The 16,272-nt window shown below is 50.4% G+C and overlaps 1 protein-coding gene across 1 annotated transcript in view; it reads left to right on the forward strand.

The window, feature by feature from the left end:
* The window catches only part of DNAJC1 (DnaJ heat shock protein family (Hsp40) member C1), a gene marked incomplete at both ends in the record, with an annotated part of 121,511 nt that extends 112,837 nt beyond the window's left edge, over positions 1–8,674 (forward strand). The window contains 3 exons of the mRNA XM_084253409.1: positions 4,079–4,127; positions 5,685–6,139; positions 8,606–8,674. Of these exons, the coding sequence (XP_084109535.1) occupies positions 4,079–4,127; positions 5,685–6,139; positions 8,606–8,674 (573 nt within the window). The remainder of the gene's footprint in view (positions 1–4,078; positions 4,128–5,684; positions 6,140–8,605) is intronic.
* Positions 8,675–16,272: the final 7,598 nt, after the last annotated feature.

Consider the following 16,272-nt stretch of genomic DNA (forward strand, 5'->3'; position numbering starts at 1 on the left):
ACAAAGCTAGCATTACCATGATACCAAAACCAGACAAGGACATGACACTAAAGAAAATTACAGGCAAATATCTGATAAACATAGATGTGAAATATTAGCAGACCAAAATTTAGCAATACATTAAGAAGATCATTCACCATGACCAAGTGGGATTTATTCCAGGGATGCAAAGATGGTTCAGCATATGCAGATCCATCAATGTGAAACATCAGATCAACAAATAAAATAAAAACATGATGATCATTGCAATAGATGCAGAGAAAGCATTTGATAAGATCCAGTATCCATTTATGGTTTTTAAAAATTCAATTAAACGGGTATATAAGGAATATACTTAAATATAATAACCATCTAGGGCCTCCCTGGTGGCGCAGGGGTTAAAGACACAGCATTATCAAGCTATCGCCAGCCACTGCAGCAGGAGTTCAATCCCCTGCCAGGGAGCTGACTCCATGGCGCAGCAGGCCTCTCCTATCATACCCACTGCTCCCCTCAGCACTGTATTTCAGTCCATCTGCCTGTTCCGCTCCCCACTCTGTCTCTGGTGACTCGTCTCACCCCTTACACTTCTGGCCTAGACCCCAGCTCTTATACGCATAAATAAATCTTAAAAAAATAAAAAGACTGCACAGTGAAAGAAACCATCATTAAGAGGAAAAGGCAGCCTACTAAATGGGAGAATTTGCAAAGATGTTAATATCTAAAATAAACAACTCGTAAAACTCAATGGCAATAACAAAAAAACAAAACAACCTGATCAAAAAATGGGTAGATGATCTAAATAGGCATTTACAAAAAATGACATACAGATAGCCAATAGTGACATGAAAAGATGTTCTTCATTGCTTATAACTAGGGAACTATAAGTCGAAACTATAATGCATCTCACACCTGCTGGAATGGCTGTTATCATAAAGAAAAGAAGCAGTAAGTGTTGGTGAAGATGTAGAGAAAAAGGAACACTTGTGTACTATTGGTGGGAGTGTAAGTTGGTGCAGCCACTAGGTTCCTCAACAACTGGAAAATAGAACCATATGATCAGCAAATCAGCTTCTGGTTATTTATCCAAAGAATAGGAAAACACTAATTTGAAAAGATATATGCACCCGTATATTCACTGCGGCTGTACTCATAGTTGCCAAAATATGAAAAAACTTAAGTGCCCATTGATAGATGAATGAATAAAGAATATGTGGCATATATACACAGACAATAATGTGGTAGTTAAAGTTATGATATGACTTAGCATTCCACTCCCAAGTATATACGCCCAAGATAAATGAAAAATATATGCCACACAAAACCTTGTACACAAATATTTATAGCAGTATTATTCATAATAGCCAAAAAACAGTAAATATCATAAATTTCTGTCATCAAAATGCACTATTGCCCATATACTGGAGTATTATTTTGCAATAAGAAGGAATGAAGTACTGATATATACTACACCTTGAATGAATCTGGAAAATGTTAACCCAATTGAAAGAAACTAGGGCCTCCCTGGTGGCGCAAGGGGTTAAGATGCAACCTATGACACAGTCCGCAGCCACTGCAGCATGAGTTTGATCCCCAGCCTGGGAGCTACCCACATAACACAGCAGACCTCTTCTGGCTCTCCTGCTGCTCCCCTCTGCAGTGTATTTCAGTCAATCCACCTGTTCTGTTCCCCACTCTGTCTCTGGTGAATCCATCCTCTCATCCCCCCACACCTCTGACCTGCACCCCAGTTCTTGTATGCATAAATAAATCTTAAAAAAGAATGAAAGAAACTGGCCTCAAAAATCCATATATTATCTGATTTCATTCATATGAAGTCCAGAACAAGGGAAATCTATAGAGTCAAAAAGTAGATTAACAGTTGCTTAGTGTTGTGGAGTGGGATGGGATGGAGCACATAGAGGATAATAGCTAAAATGGACAATTTCTTTTTGAAGTGATAATATTCTAAAGTAAGCCATGATGATGGTTGCTCTGAGGAAAATTATATGCACATACACACCTTATTTAGAACAATGTTCTAAATAGCTCATTATTACACAGATAAAGTTTGTTTGCAATATGATGGCCCATTTTTGTTACATGGTCAATTTCCATGAAACTGGCATTCCAAGATAGAGGTTAAGGCCAGAAATATAGACTAAACATTTCTTTTCTAAAGTATTATTGAACAGATGATAGGAAACCATCAAAGGAAATGGAAAGAATACATGAATAGCAAAGACAAAATGTTGAATGTTAGATTGGGGAACAAGAGGCAGGACCGTATAGGAGGGTCCAGTGAAGTAAGATTGAAAGAAAGGAGGAAAATTTGCAAATAATATCATGTAAGCCAAGTGGAATGGAAGATCATCTTTTAAAGTAGAGAATGCTTGAGCTAAGTTTGAAGGTTTATGAAATGTATCTAATGGACAAGGAGAAGTTGAAAACAAAGGAAATTAATGGCGCATAGTTCTGGGAGGATTCAGAATGAGAAAGGAAGACAAGTTCTTTGAAATGGGATAAAGGCGAAGGATTTATAGTGATGTAATCAGATTTGGAGTTGGGAAGTCAAAGAAGCTCATGTTAAATAACTGTAAATTTTTTCCACAAAATAGAAATCAAAGCCATCTGGAGAGAGAAAAAAAGGGGAACTAAAATTGAAGAATGTTTATCACCCAGCTAGTAAGAGATAGAACTAAGAATACCAAATCTCCCTAATTTTGAGTTGACCATATTTTGTCAGGTTTTACTTTCAAAATTCATTAAAGCAGTGAAATATTGGTTCAAGAATGTGTGGAATAATATGATAGAATCTATAAAGTTTTAAAATAGTCCTTGTATACAACAAATGCAATTTTAATAAAGTTAGTGTTTGAAGTAAGGAAGAATGGATAGCTTCTTTTTTAAGTGCACTAGGGCAACTCACTGCCCATAAATTTTTTTAAATTTTGACACCATATTTTAAAATAGTGAAATATATAATAGAATGGTTGTTTATGACAGCATAGAGACCAACTTAGGAGAAACAAAGGAACTTTCAATAATTGATTATACTGTTGGTTACATGGGTCTTTTTTGAGTTATGCATTTAAAATGTGTATATGCCGGGCCTCCCCGGTGGTGCAGCGGTTGAGCGCTGGGTTGCAAAGCTGCCCGCAGCCTCTGTAGCGCCGTTCAATCCCTGGCTGCTCCCTGGCCACTGGAGGAGGGTCCCACATGGCGCGCAGACCTCTCCTGCCGCCCGCTGCTCCCCTCCCCTTCTGCCTGCTCTGCTCCCAGCTCTGGCTCTGGTGAATTCTCTCACTTTCCCGTGCTTCTGACTGTACCCAGTGCTTGTATCAATCAATCAATCTTGTATAAATAAATAAATTTAAAAAAAATGTGTATATGCCGCTCTAAATTCCATCTCAGTTTTAGAAAGGGAAATCTGTATATAGATCTAGAAGACATTGTTAAATGAAGAAAGCCAGTTATGGAATGTTACATAGAATATAATATATAGAAAAAAAGAAATAATTGCTACCAAACAAAATTACATCTGTAGAGCCACACTGTGTATGTAATTGTCTCAGGATTCTCGGGGTATCTGCCCTCTTCCACCAAGAGATTCTGCCACTGGTGTCCATCTATATGCTTTTAGGGTTTCTGTCGACAAGACAAAGACTTTTATATTGGAGCATGATTGACTTAAATATAAATTAGCTAACTGTTTATATTTGCTAGTATAACAGTCTCCAGCAAGTAAAAAATAATCTCTTTCAGGAAATTCTACTCCAAAGTCATGACCTCTTTATACAGTGATTTTGAAACATTCTATATTGAGTTTGCCTAGTATAATTGACCTATCAGTGAACTAGAAGTAACCAAAAGATTCAAGTTCTTGTTCTGACTCTGCCTGTTAGATGGATATTTTGGGGCAAGTCATTTAATCTCTTTGGGCTTCAGTTTGCTTGTTTAAATTTTATGAATTGAACTGATGACTGAGGGTCCTTCCAGGCTTAAGATTTAATGAACCCTGTTCATTCACACAGACCTTTACGTGACCTACAACAGATTTGTGAAAATAAAGGGTTTTTGCTGTTGTATTTTGAAACAGGTGACAACCAAAGCGAAGCAACTGAAGGATTCAGTTACCTGCTCCCCTGGTGAGTTAGCATCCACTTCATACCACCTAGCATGGTTTCTCCAAATACATCCCTTTTTATAATAACTTCTTTAAATATGTTGATTTAATAGTTTTGCCCAATGAGCTCTACTGGTCACATCTCCAATAGGGATCACATTACAGGCACTGGCAAACCAGTCAGCCCTACCCATACTGTGAGTGTTGATATATTTCTCAAGTTGACAGAGCTATAAAAACCTTATGCTTTTCTTATATGGGCGGGGAGGGCCTGACCCACAAGAGAACGCCAGTCTGCACCACATAAATGCTCTGTGTGGTTCTCCACCTGTCTGCCGTCACATCCACAGACAAGAGTCATTCAGAATAGACAACAAGCAGCTTTCTATGTTTCTCAAAATCTCTTTCCTCCAGGAATAACTTGTATTTTATTAGCAGCTCCATACTCTTTACTTGGAACCACGATGTAAGAATTTTCCTCCTAAACTTTCCAACATAACTCAAATATGGGCCCCAAGGAAAGTACTGCAGGTGAGCGAATTATGAAGCCGCTAGCCCTGAGGTCTCAAAAGCCATCCCCAGGAAGGAGTCTACACTCTTTAGGAAAAAGGACATTTCCAGATTCCTTTTGCTACCAATAAAAAGATTTGTCTGGGCCTAGAGGCAGAGATAGGCAATGAGCCTCTCAATGAAAGAAACCCACCTCCAAGACATTCCCCCTAAAAACGTGTTCTTGGTGTAAGTGGCAAACAGACATGGATCTTACTAGAGCACTGGCAGAGGGGTTGAAAGTGTCATGAAGAGAACAGATGTGGGGCCTCCCTGGTGGGGAGGGGTTAAGCACAGCACTATGAAGCTATCTGCAGCCACTGCAGCACGACTTTGATCCCCAGTCAGGGAGGTGACTCACATGGCGCAGCAGACCTCTCCTGACTCGCCCGCTGCTCCCCTCAGCAGTGTATTTCAGTCAGTCTGCCTGTTCTGCTCCCATCTCGGTCTCTGGTGAATCCTCTCACCCCCCACACCTCTGGCCTGTACCCCAGCTCTGGTATGCATAAATAAATAAATCTTTAAAAAGAGAGAAAAGATGTGCAGTTAAACACACAGGCTGTCTCTGAGATGACACCCATGACTGAGGAATTTGCCCTTTATTGTCAGAGGAGGAATCACGGTGGCAACAGAAGCAGCTTTGAGCAGAGAGTGCATCCCCGTGCCAGGTGTCTCACCCCCCAATGGTGAGCACAGCCTAAGATTTGACAGGTTTCAATTTTGCTCATGGAATTAATAAAAACTTCAGAGTATGAAGAACAGCCTTTCTTACCTAAAAGGTAGCAGCTTATTCCTTCTCAAAAAGGTCTTTGCATTCTCTGCTCACAGCCTGATGCCACGTATGCCCACCTCTCCTCCGAGTGCTGGGAAGAGCAGAGACAGGGTCTGGGTCCAGTCCCACCTCTGCTGCTTTCTGAGATTGATTTTCCTCACCCGTAACGTTGTGGCAGCGATCCCTGTGTTGGAGCAGCTGCTGCTCTTGTCCCCGAGCCACTTGCCCTTTCACCTGTGTGACTGCTCTTCCTCGCAGGAATGGTTAGACTCTCTGAGCTCAAAGCAACAGCCCAGAACTCCAGGTCCGCCAAGACCACCGTGGCCTTGCCAGACGACATCATCACCCAGCGAGAGGACGCGGAGCAGCCCGTGGAGGACGTCGGGGACGGGCAGGGAGAGGACGCTCAGGAGCAGCAGGCCGCGGTCGCAGAAAGCCAGCCTCGGCGGCGGAAGCCAGCCAGGCCGCCTGATGCCACGACAAAGGCGGAGCCAGAAGAAAAGTTCCGAGGAAAGAGGCAGAAAGACTTTGACATGTCAGAGCAAAATGAATCCAGTGACGAGGAAAGCCAGAAGAGAGAGAGCACTCGTGCTGTGGAGGAACCATGGACTCAGAGTCAACAGAAACTTCTGGAATTAGCATTACAGCAGCACCCGAAAGGATCCTCTGACCGCTGGGACAAAATAGCCAAATGTGTCCCGTCTAAGAGTAAGGTGGGTGAGCAGGGAAAGTAAGAGGCCTCCACATTTGTTTGAAAATGCCATTGAGGGGGCTGCGGCCATGTCTACCTAATTTTTCTTTGGTTTTATTCTTTCTATCTACAACTGTCTCCGTGATCGCTTATTTGCCATTTATCTTCTCGTGTATTTCTCCCAAAAGCATGTGAATCTGTGCGTGATGTATTAGTGTATGTAAATGAGCTCAAGATTATCAGTTTAATCATTCAGACCAGTTCCGTTTTTCTCAGAGAAAATTCCATATTTAGACAATACATTTCAGTGTTTGCTTCGGCAGCACATATACTAGACAATACATTTCACCCACAATGCATTTCAACCCTGCCAGCCTACGAGCATTTCCTCCACGGGCACAGCGATTTGAGAAGCACAAGGACCAAGCAGCATTTTCTCCACCTGTGGTGGCAGCTCCCTTTAACCTGTGTGAGCAGATTTCTTATAAAATCACAACCTGTAGCGTTGCAGTCGCTCTGACAAGGGCTGTGTGTGGTGGTGGGCACCGTGATCGGGTAGACTGGGCGGGCTCAGCAGCAGCGCCTCGCTCCCTGGCCACCATCTCTGTGAGTGGGGGTGGGATCAGAGTGACACAGGATTCGGCTCGTCCTCTGTAACCTTGGCTGTTTATAATTACCTTTTCCCTGTTTACAGCTCTCAGTATCTGCTTAAATACATCTGCAGATAACTCAAATAAAAGACTCAGATAGGAGGGTTGGCGGAGTGTCCCTGTCGGGACCACCCCCAACCTGGGTCTTCGCCTCCTGCTCTGATGGTGTGGGGCTGTGGCGCTTCAGTGTGCGCTGTGCAACGTGGCCCTTTCTTGACACACACTCTCCCGGGCTTCATTCCTTGAAGCTCTCCTCTTAGGCTGAGGCACCAGGATGGCTGAGAAATCAGAAGAACCAATCTCTTCTGCCTTCTGTGCCTACTACTCTGTAGCCTCTGGGCACATTGATGTTCATTTACATTTTTTTTAATTGAAATTCTATGTTGGAAAATCTAGCTTGTGGCCATGAATGTCCCTGTGTGTTCAGGCCTGGTTATCTATCACCTACTTTAAAATGATGAAGCTGAGAATTCCCGGGGAGAAAAATAAACTATTAACAGTTGATCTATTGGAGAATCACAGATTCTCCAAGTCTCTCCAACTGGTTTGCCAAACGTAATTATTTTCCCTGAATTTCTCTAGCATCTGTCAGGACACAGGCATTTCATGTGTGATGAATTGACACTGGCTTAAAATGAAGGAGCTGGAACTGTGAATTCCTAAGAAAGAACACTCAAAACTCATTGCCTTGGGGTTCAGAAACCTTCCTGCTTCCACCAGAACCGGGCAGCACGTGTTTTGTCCTGCAGGTGTTCCCGCTGAGCCTTGAGTTTAGAATGAGGTCCAGGAGGGGCACCTGCTGTGGAACGGCACCCTGTGAGTGGATGGGAGCCATGGGGAGTCCTGGGCCTCACGGAGGAGTCTTTGCTGAGCCAGATGCCAGGCTGGATTCATGACAGGCTTGTTTCCCAGAGCACAGAGCCCCTGTCTGCTGGGTCAGGTGCGGTACTGGCTGCCTCTGGGGTCCAGCAGTGGGCACCAGTGGCAGCAGAGCCATTAAGGCCAGGCTGGTATTTTAGACTGTAGGCAGGTAGTCTTCCAGGATACTAGAAAGGCAGTGGTAAGAAGAGACTCATCCACCACAGCTGCAATCTGGGAAGAGAATGAACAGTCTCTGCCCAAGGCAGCTGCCAATCATCTGCTGCAGAGTGGAAACCAGTCTGCACTACACCGTGCGTTACAGGAGGCTGACAGGGCCATTGCAGCAAGTATTTTTTGAACAGAATCAGAAATGGATTCTGGAAAGCACCTGAAGAAACCTGAGAAACCTCCGCTCCAGTCATGAGTCCCCTCCCGCAAGGGTGCGAGCTGCAGGCAGCTGGGACCTGAGCAGGGAGCTCTGAGCCTTCCCAAGCAGGAGGGAGGCTTCTGTCTCATTCCCACCAGGCCCTGGGGGGCTGCACCGATGCACCCACCCGAGGGACCTTCCAGCGGACCCTTGGGAAGAGACAAATCCCAATGAGAATTATGTTAATACCGGCCTCAAGTTTTTTTGGTTTCTCTGAAGTGACATGCTGTGATGAAATAGTGAAATGTTAGCATAATAACTGCAGTTAGCAAGTTGAATGTCGTAGTAATCGTGACAAGGATAAATGGCTGGACCAGCCCCGCCCCCATCGCGCCGTTCTGCCCCTGGGCTGCCCCTGGCTGGCCTCATCTGCCCGCCATCAGCAGGACTCACCTAGGAAATGCCGGGCAGGTTCTGTGCCAAGTGAATGGACATGACACCTCCTCTTTAGCATGGGGCATGCCCAGCAAAGAGCCCAGCAGGCTCGCCCCAAGACGGTCACGCTGACTTGTGGAGTAATTATCTCACGTCTCTTTTTCTCTTCCTGCAGGAAGACTGTATCGCTAGATACAAGTTGCTGGTTGAACTGGTCCAAAAGAAAAAACAAGCTAAAAGCTGAATGTTCTGGAAGATGATGTTCACCTTCATTTTCCAAAATGATGATTTTAAAAATCTTACGCAGAAACTTGCGTTTTGTACCTCAGTATTTCGATTCATCATGTGCCTTAGTAAAAAAAAAATAATAAAAATTTAAAATAAATGTTGTGCTAAAGTGTTTAAATGCTGTGTTAAGGGGGAAATGATTAGGCTGTTTTACAGATTATTTTCTCATCACTGCCAGGTTTCATTTCCTGGAGAACAGTCCGAATCCTGTTTTCAGTCAAGCGAATAGATGATTTTGAGGGAAGATTTGCGTGAACGAATACACAAGAATTACAGCTTGCTGCATTTCTTTGACCAGAGAACCCACCCAGTTAATGAGGTCACTGGCAGCAGGATGCAGGCGCTCGGGGAGAAAAGCAGCAGCAAGGCTGGCGCTGCACTGGCTGGCGAGGAAGGTGCCGCCCTGGCGTGGCCGGCTCCGTGTCTAGGAAGAAGGACGCGTGAGTGACGAAGAGTCAAGCAAGTTTCGGGTGGTTTGGTGGCTACATGTTCCCGACTGAGAGACTTTCCAGAGAGGATACAGGAAAGGTCTGTAGGACTAATGAAATCGGGTCCTCCTCTTAGGACCCAAATGAAATCATTACTTTGCCCTGTTAACACCTGCTGATCTGGTTGCTTGTCCTTGCTCCGTCCCCGCCGGCGGGGTGTTCCTTTTCAAATCTTCCGTCATTTTCTCAGGGCTCGGCATAATTTGCTGGTATAAATTCCCTAACCTTAGAGACCGTAAGGGTAATCAGAGCATAGTTGAGGGAAGCGATTTAATACAACATCTATAAAGACGTCATCTTTCTAAGGATTGAAAGGAGGTTCCAGTCTCCTGGAGAAGAGCTGAGGCGGCCTGAGCCAGCCCCGCGCCCTCCAGCCCTTCCAGCCCTTCCTTCGTCTGCAGAGGCGGCTGAGCAGCGCGAAGCCAGAGTCGCGACACAACCCGAGTGGGACCTGGGGAGACGCGCCTCCTCCAGGCCTGCGAAAAGGCACTTGAACATGAACAGCCAGTTACCAAGCAGCTGGCCCAGTGCTCATCTGATCACGACCTGAGTTGTAGGGCAGCAGCTCCGTCCAGTCAGGAAGGGAGGCAGCGGGTCAGCTCTGCCCCGCGGGCACGAGCGTGGAGGGGACAGGAAGTGGGGCCGTCGCCCCAGTCACGTGCCCACACTGTCCCCAGCAAGAACGCACCAGAGCTGAGCCAGCCTCGGGAGGCCGCCAGAGCCAGCAGCCTCTCTCCTGAGCTTCCCTGCGGAGCTCGTAGGGCATCGGGGCTGCGATGCCGTCACTGCCTTGCTGTGCTGCCAGCCGCCTCCCCTTCCCCAAGGAAGCCTCTCCAGGAGGTGGCGCGTGGAGGGAGCCCGCGGGGAGAAGGTGCGTGCGCTGCTGCCCCCAGGGCCCGGCCAGCTCGGCTGGTTCTAGCTCCAGGCCTGTCTCGTGCTGCCCGCTCCCCAGGCCCGCGGCGGCCTGTGAGCCTTTTCCGTTCAGTCACCCTTTCTGCTTACAGGGCCACGAACTGGGTGTCCCCACACGCCCAGATCCCCTGATAACGCTCTCTGGGTGCCAGTGACGCCCCCTCAGTCACTTGCCAGCCTCCTCCATACTCCTTAAGAACATAAAGCTCCTTCGTGGTTTCCTACGGACAGGCCTTTGGTGCCGAGGACCAGCTCCCTCCACAGGAGCCAGGGAGAGGCCCTTCCTGCTTGACTGCTGCCTGTGGGAGCCGCCGTGTTCGTGGGCCTGGGTGGGCGGGTCCAGAGCGAGCGCGCCCAGGAGCCCCGCGGGTTCACTTGAGCAAGGTCATGGCCAAGAAAACGCAGGCGCCTCGGAGAGGAGCCACCGCACAGCCAGCCCCTCGCTGCCCCTTCCGGGGCCCCAGAGGAGGGCTCCGCAAGCCATCCCTTTGGCCTTACCCCTGCCAAGGCTGAGCTGAGCGACATCAGGCACTTTGTGTCCTTTTTTTGTGACCGATTTCTCAGCTGGAAAAACGGAATAACTGTCTGCTGCAGTTTGTGACCGCGATTAAAAAAAAAAATCAGGTTGTGTCAGACCTTGTGACTTGTCCCCAGTGATGCAGGTTCCTGGCCCGCCCGGCCACCGCGCTCCTTGCCACGTTCTCAGTGCCCCTTGGGGCGGTGAGCAGCGCTGACAGGCTGCGCCGGGCACACCCCATCCCACCCGCTGGCCAGCCTTCCCTGCTTGGGGCCTCCTGGGTCTCCACTCCGGCTCCCCCAGGTTAAGAACACAAAGAGTAGGCAATGTCGGGTTTTGGGGTGTGTGGTTTTCTGGGCGAGTGCCCGCGCTTTCACAAGGTGCCCCAGGGTCTCCACCCAGAAAGGTTCACACCCTGCGCTGTCGTGTTTATCCTGGTGCCGCCTCCGGAGGGCTCCGCGGCGCTCCGGGCACACGGGTGGCGAGGGGAAGCTGGCACGTGGCCTGCGGCAGGGCCCTGGACTACTTCGTTGAGCGCCCGGAGCCCACCTGTCCGGACAGCGCCGGGTGCTCAGCTGCCTCAGGAAAGGGCTTGCCAGGCGCTGCCGCACTGCTCCTCCGCCTGCTCCTCCCGGCTGCCTCTGAAGGTGCCCTCCGTGCCCCCAGGCTCACATGGCATCTGCCTCTTCTTCCTCACACACGGCTGGAGCCCAAGGACCCCCCCGTTTGACTCCCAGATCAAATCCAGTGAGCGAGGAGGGGGCTGCTGTGCAAACGTCTCCATGGCTGGGGGACCCGCTGGTTGGGAAGGAGGCCGGGGCCGGGCAGGCCCAGCCCCAGGATGTCCGGTTCCCTGCGGCCACGTCCTCCCTGCCCGGACACAGCGGCGCTCGGCCAGCGCGGCATCTGTCCCGGGACCAGGAGGCCTCGGGCTGTCCCTGGGCACCCGCTGGGCCGGGCCGCCTGCTTCCTCAGCCCTTGTGAGGCGGCCAGGAGGCTCCTGGGCCTTGCCCTCATCCTCCTGGTCGACTGGGTCTTGTAGCCTTATGAGATCTAGATTTTCTCTGCGGCAAAATCTTAACAGCTACCAATTTTTAAAACCATTGATCACACCCATTTTTTAAAATCCATCACATGTCTCATTTATCCTGACGGTTGGGACAGGGTCTGGCCCAGCAGCCTGCTCTCCTCTCTGTGCTGGGCACTGACCCCGCCTCTAGGAGTGGCGCTGCTGGGCTGCGCCTCACAAGTTGCTATTAAAAATGGGGGGAGGGTCATCTGTAGACCACTTTGCTTACACGGTCAGTATCTAATCCAGCTCTTCTGTGAAACACTGTGGGAACTACCTAGAAACCCCTCACACTCCCCTGGCCTGTGGCCACGTCCTCCACAAACATCCATCCCTGAGGGGGTCTTGTTTCAGCTGGAATTTTGCAACCGAAGGGTCTGGTGTTTTCAGAGTCCCTTCTCAATTTAGACTGAAATTATAATCTTTCCACTGCAACTGCCTTGGGATGCTTTAAAGGTGTCTCAGGCCTCTTCTGGACGCGTGCCATTCCCAACCAAATATCAGCGCAGTGTTTCCTGTAGTTACGGCGCATTTCAGCAGTTAGGAGTTTTCTTGAAAATTCCAAGGGGACTGCTGAGAGCAGTGTTCTGTGTCCATGGGGTGACAATATGTCCCAAGTTGCCCAGAACAGCCTCAGTTTACTCCTGTCTCAACACATCCAACTTGGACACATGCTCTGCGGTCCCGTCTCGGGAGATGCTCAGAGGTGGCTGACCCCAGGACCTGGAGGGATGCTAACCTCCGAGAGGAAGGGCGCGCGGCTAAGGGACTTCGGCATTCACTTGGTTTTGGGCTTAGAAAGCCCCAGAAACACAGGGGTTGTGCTGACCTGCCCTGCAGCTGTGGCGCACACCTACCCAGGAGACACTGAGGCACAGGGGCCAGCCTGCAGCGGGTTCTTCTGGCCACTGTGATCATGGCCCTTTACTCCCCACCAAAGGCGGCCAGGCCACCTCCCTCTGTGACAGGAGGCTGAGGTGAGGGTGGGGGAGTCGCCTGAGCGGCTGCAATGACTGAACTGTCAGAGTGAGCCATTTGGGAGAGCACACACAGTTTCTCCATCCTAGATTTTAAAGCCCCCTCCCCTAAATGGTCCTAAAATACAGTCTTCCAAATAATGGGCTGAAGAATGAGTAGCACCGGGCCTCCCCGGTGGCGTAGCGGTTAAGCGCTGGGTTGCGAAGCTGCCCGCAGACTCTGCAGCGCCGGTTCGATCCCGGCTGCTCCCCGGCCACCGGAGGAGGGTCCCGCATGGCGCGCAGACCTCTCCTGCCGCCCGCTGCTCCCCTCAGCAGTGTACTTCGGTCCTTCTGCCTGCTCTGCTCCCCGCTCTGGCTCTGGTGAATTCTCTCACCCTCCCACGCTTCTGACTGTACCCAGTGCTTGTATAAATAAATAGATAGATAGATAGATAGATAGATAGATAGATAGATAGATAGATAGATAGATAGATAGATAGATAGATAGATAGATAAATAGATGCCTCTATTTAAAAAAAAAAAAAAAGAATGAGTAGCACTGTCTCAAGTCGGAAGTCCTATTTGTAGCCTCCCTTCTGGTCTGCCCCCGCCTCCAGGTCCTCCCACAGGGAGGAGGCTGGCCGCCTGCACAGGGTGCCCCCGGGCCCAGGGGTGCGGGGAAGCCAAGTGTCAGGTGCGCAGGCAGCGCCGACCCGGCCGCTCTCCCTGCGAGCCCGGCGGCTCCACCTGTACCCGCAGCCCAGCCCCGCGGCCTGGAAGCCGCCCGCGCCCGGCGCCGTCCTGGTCAGCTGCTGGCGTGGCTGCTTGGCCTGCAGCCGTGGCCTTTACTCACGAGGGCGCTGCATGAACACGCTGCCGAACTCAGCGGCTGCGATGATTTTCCGCGGGTCCGGAGGGAGGAAAAGAATGGCTTCATGCGGCACAGAGGAAGGGAGGCCCCTTCGGCTGTCTGACTCCGTCTGACTCCCGGGGAGAACCCAGCAGGGCCTGGAAGACCGGGAAGGAGGCCCAGCCCCCGGCCCGGCCGGTCCGCGTCCTCTCACCGCCGCTGGCTCCTCCCGCCGCCGAAGCACAGAGGCCCGGCGGGAGCAGCAGGGAACACACAACCCCCCTGGGCAGCGCGTCGGCAGCAGGCAGCCCCCAGCGCCAGGCTTCAGAGCCCGGAGCCGGCACCGCCCCTCAGGCGCCTTCCACTCGCTCAGGCTCGGCTCTGCTTGATCTGGTTTCACAAAACAAAAAGGACAGACGGGAGCGCAACCAGGCTTCCTCTCTGTATGTCCCGAGTTCTAAGGGAAACCAACAGCCCCTGTCGTGTATTTCCTGTTCTTCCTCGGAAATATTGAGTAAAATTTTAGCTAAAATAGCGAATTGTTTATCCCAAATTATCTTGAATCCAATCTGTTTCACAGAGGAAGATGTGACTACGGGAAAGAAGACACAGAAGATCTCTCCAGACATCTGGCCACAGCTTAGCTCCCTTTTTAAGAGGCTTGGCTTAAGAATCCCTATTGGATGGCCTCCCTGGGGGCGCAGGAGCTTGAGCACCGCACTGTGAGGCACTATGAGGCAATCTGTAGCCTCTGCAGCACGAGTTCGATCCCCGGCCAGCCACGGAGCTACCCACATGGCGCAGCAGACCTCTCCTGTCTCGCCCGCTGCTCCCCTCAGCAGTGTATTTCAGTCAGTCTGCCTGTTCTGCTCCCCGCTCTGTCTCTGGTGAATCCTCTCACCACCACCCCCCCCCCCGCATCTCCGACCTGTCCCCCAGCTCTTGTATGCATAAATAAATAAATCTTAAAAAGAAATTCTAAAAAAAAAAAAAAAAAAAAAAAAAAAAAAAAAGACTCCCTATTGGAAATTTTCTCTCTGAAACGAGAGCTACCCTGTTCTGTTAAGGCTGGAATTTCAGAAGTGGACGTGGAAATTGAGCCTGGGACTATCTTATCATAATAGGGACTAGAAGGAATCTGGCCTAGGAAGGACCCGTAAGTGACTTTAGTTCATAATCCTTATGATGACGCCAAAGTGGCTTTAATCCTAAAACTGCCCGGCACCCCGGGGGGCAGAAGGGCCTGGGGACTCCTCAGTGCACTAGGCCTGGGGAGGGCGGGGCCGCCGCCTGGCCCCCCAACCTGTTAGGGTATTTTAGGGTATTTTTCCTGGTCTTAGATTGGACATCGGTTCCAAAAATTAAACCAAAACCCGCTGCAGGGCCTCCCCGGTGGCGCAGTGGTTGAGCGCTGGGTTGCGAAGCTGCCCGCAGCCTCTGCGGCGCCGGTTCTATCCCCGGCTGCTCCCCGGCCACCGGAGGAGGGTCCCACGTGGCGCGCAGACCTCTCCTGCCGCCCGCTGCTCCCCTCAGCAGTGTACTTCGGTCCTTCTGCCTGCTCTGCTCCCCGCTCTGGCTCTGGTGAATTCTCTCACCCTCCCGCGCTTCTGACTGTACCCAGTGCTTGTATGTATGTATGCATCAATCAATCAATCAATCAATCTTTAAAAAAAAAAAAACCCGCTGCAGTGGTGGAGACACTGTTCCGATGGGGGCATTAAATGTAGGTCATAAATCACTAGAAAGCGAAGAAACTGAGAAGCTACTCATTTGGGCTCAGCAAGGCCAGAAAGGCTTGTTTTACGGGGTCATCATCCTGCCTGTGGCAATGCTTGCAGCCCACAGAGACCATGATAAAAGCCGAGATTAAGCATTTCTGCCACTTTCCGGCAAGGCCCCCTGGTTCCCAGCCACCAAGAACGGCCGAGGCCACACGGGAGGCGCGGGAGTCCACGCGCGGCTCTGGCGAGCGGAGGGAAGGCGGCGGCATCCCCAAGGGCAGCGGGATTCAGAAGAGACAGGGGGGGCGGGGCATCAGCTTGGAGGCAACTGGTGCCCGGAGCGGACCAGGCCAGGGGGACCGTGGCTCCTTGTGCCACTGACTCCGTCCTGGGCATACGGGGAGCTTCCAAAGCACCAATGTCAGAGCCCCCCACCCCCGGGGTGTCCCCACTTCACCCGGGCGGGGGGAGCCTGCACTGTGGATTCTAGTCTTGCGCTCCTTCCAGCGCTGCGAGGAGAGCCCCTGCATCGGGCCAAGTCTGTAGAGGAACCGCGCACCTCACTTTGTTCAGAAACGCTTCTAGGGGAGCAGCTCAGCTGCACAGTCACCTGCCCGTGCTTGCTCGGAGACCAGCAGAACCAGAAAGACTGTCAGGACAGGAACAGCCGTGGTGCCAAAAATGTCGTCTCCTAATTAATCCGTCTGCTTGTCGAGGGAGCCAAGGGAAAAACACCAGATGCATCAATCAGAATTTGAGGGAAACCAAATTAACTCGATCAGCAAAAAAGTGAATGTCTTGCTTTCATCGTAGACTTCAGAAGGCGCTGTCAAAACCCAAGGCTGTGAGTTCACAGCCACAAACCTCAGGTCACCCCTTTCATCACTGGCTGCGCGTGACTTTGCTGTGCTACTCGGGGCTAAGGCCTGGCCCAGGGAACGCGGGACGCGCCCTCCTCGCCCTCTGACCGTTGCCACCACGCGCCACCCAGACTGCTGCTGATCAAGTCACCCACCAAATGCTTCTTCTGAACCCCAG

Source organism: Talpa europaea, assembly GCF_964194135.1.
Source record: "Talpa europaea genome assembly, chromosome: 14".
In the NCBI taxonomy this organism is placed as follows: domain Eukaryota; kingdom Metazoa; phylum Chordata; class Mammalia; order Eulipotyphla; family Talpidae; genus Talpa; species Talpa europaea.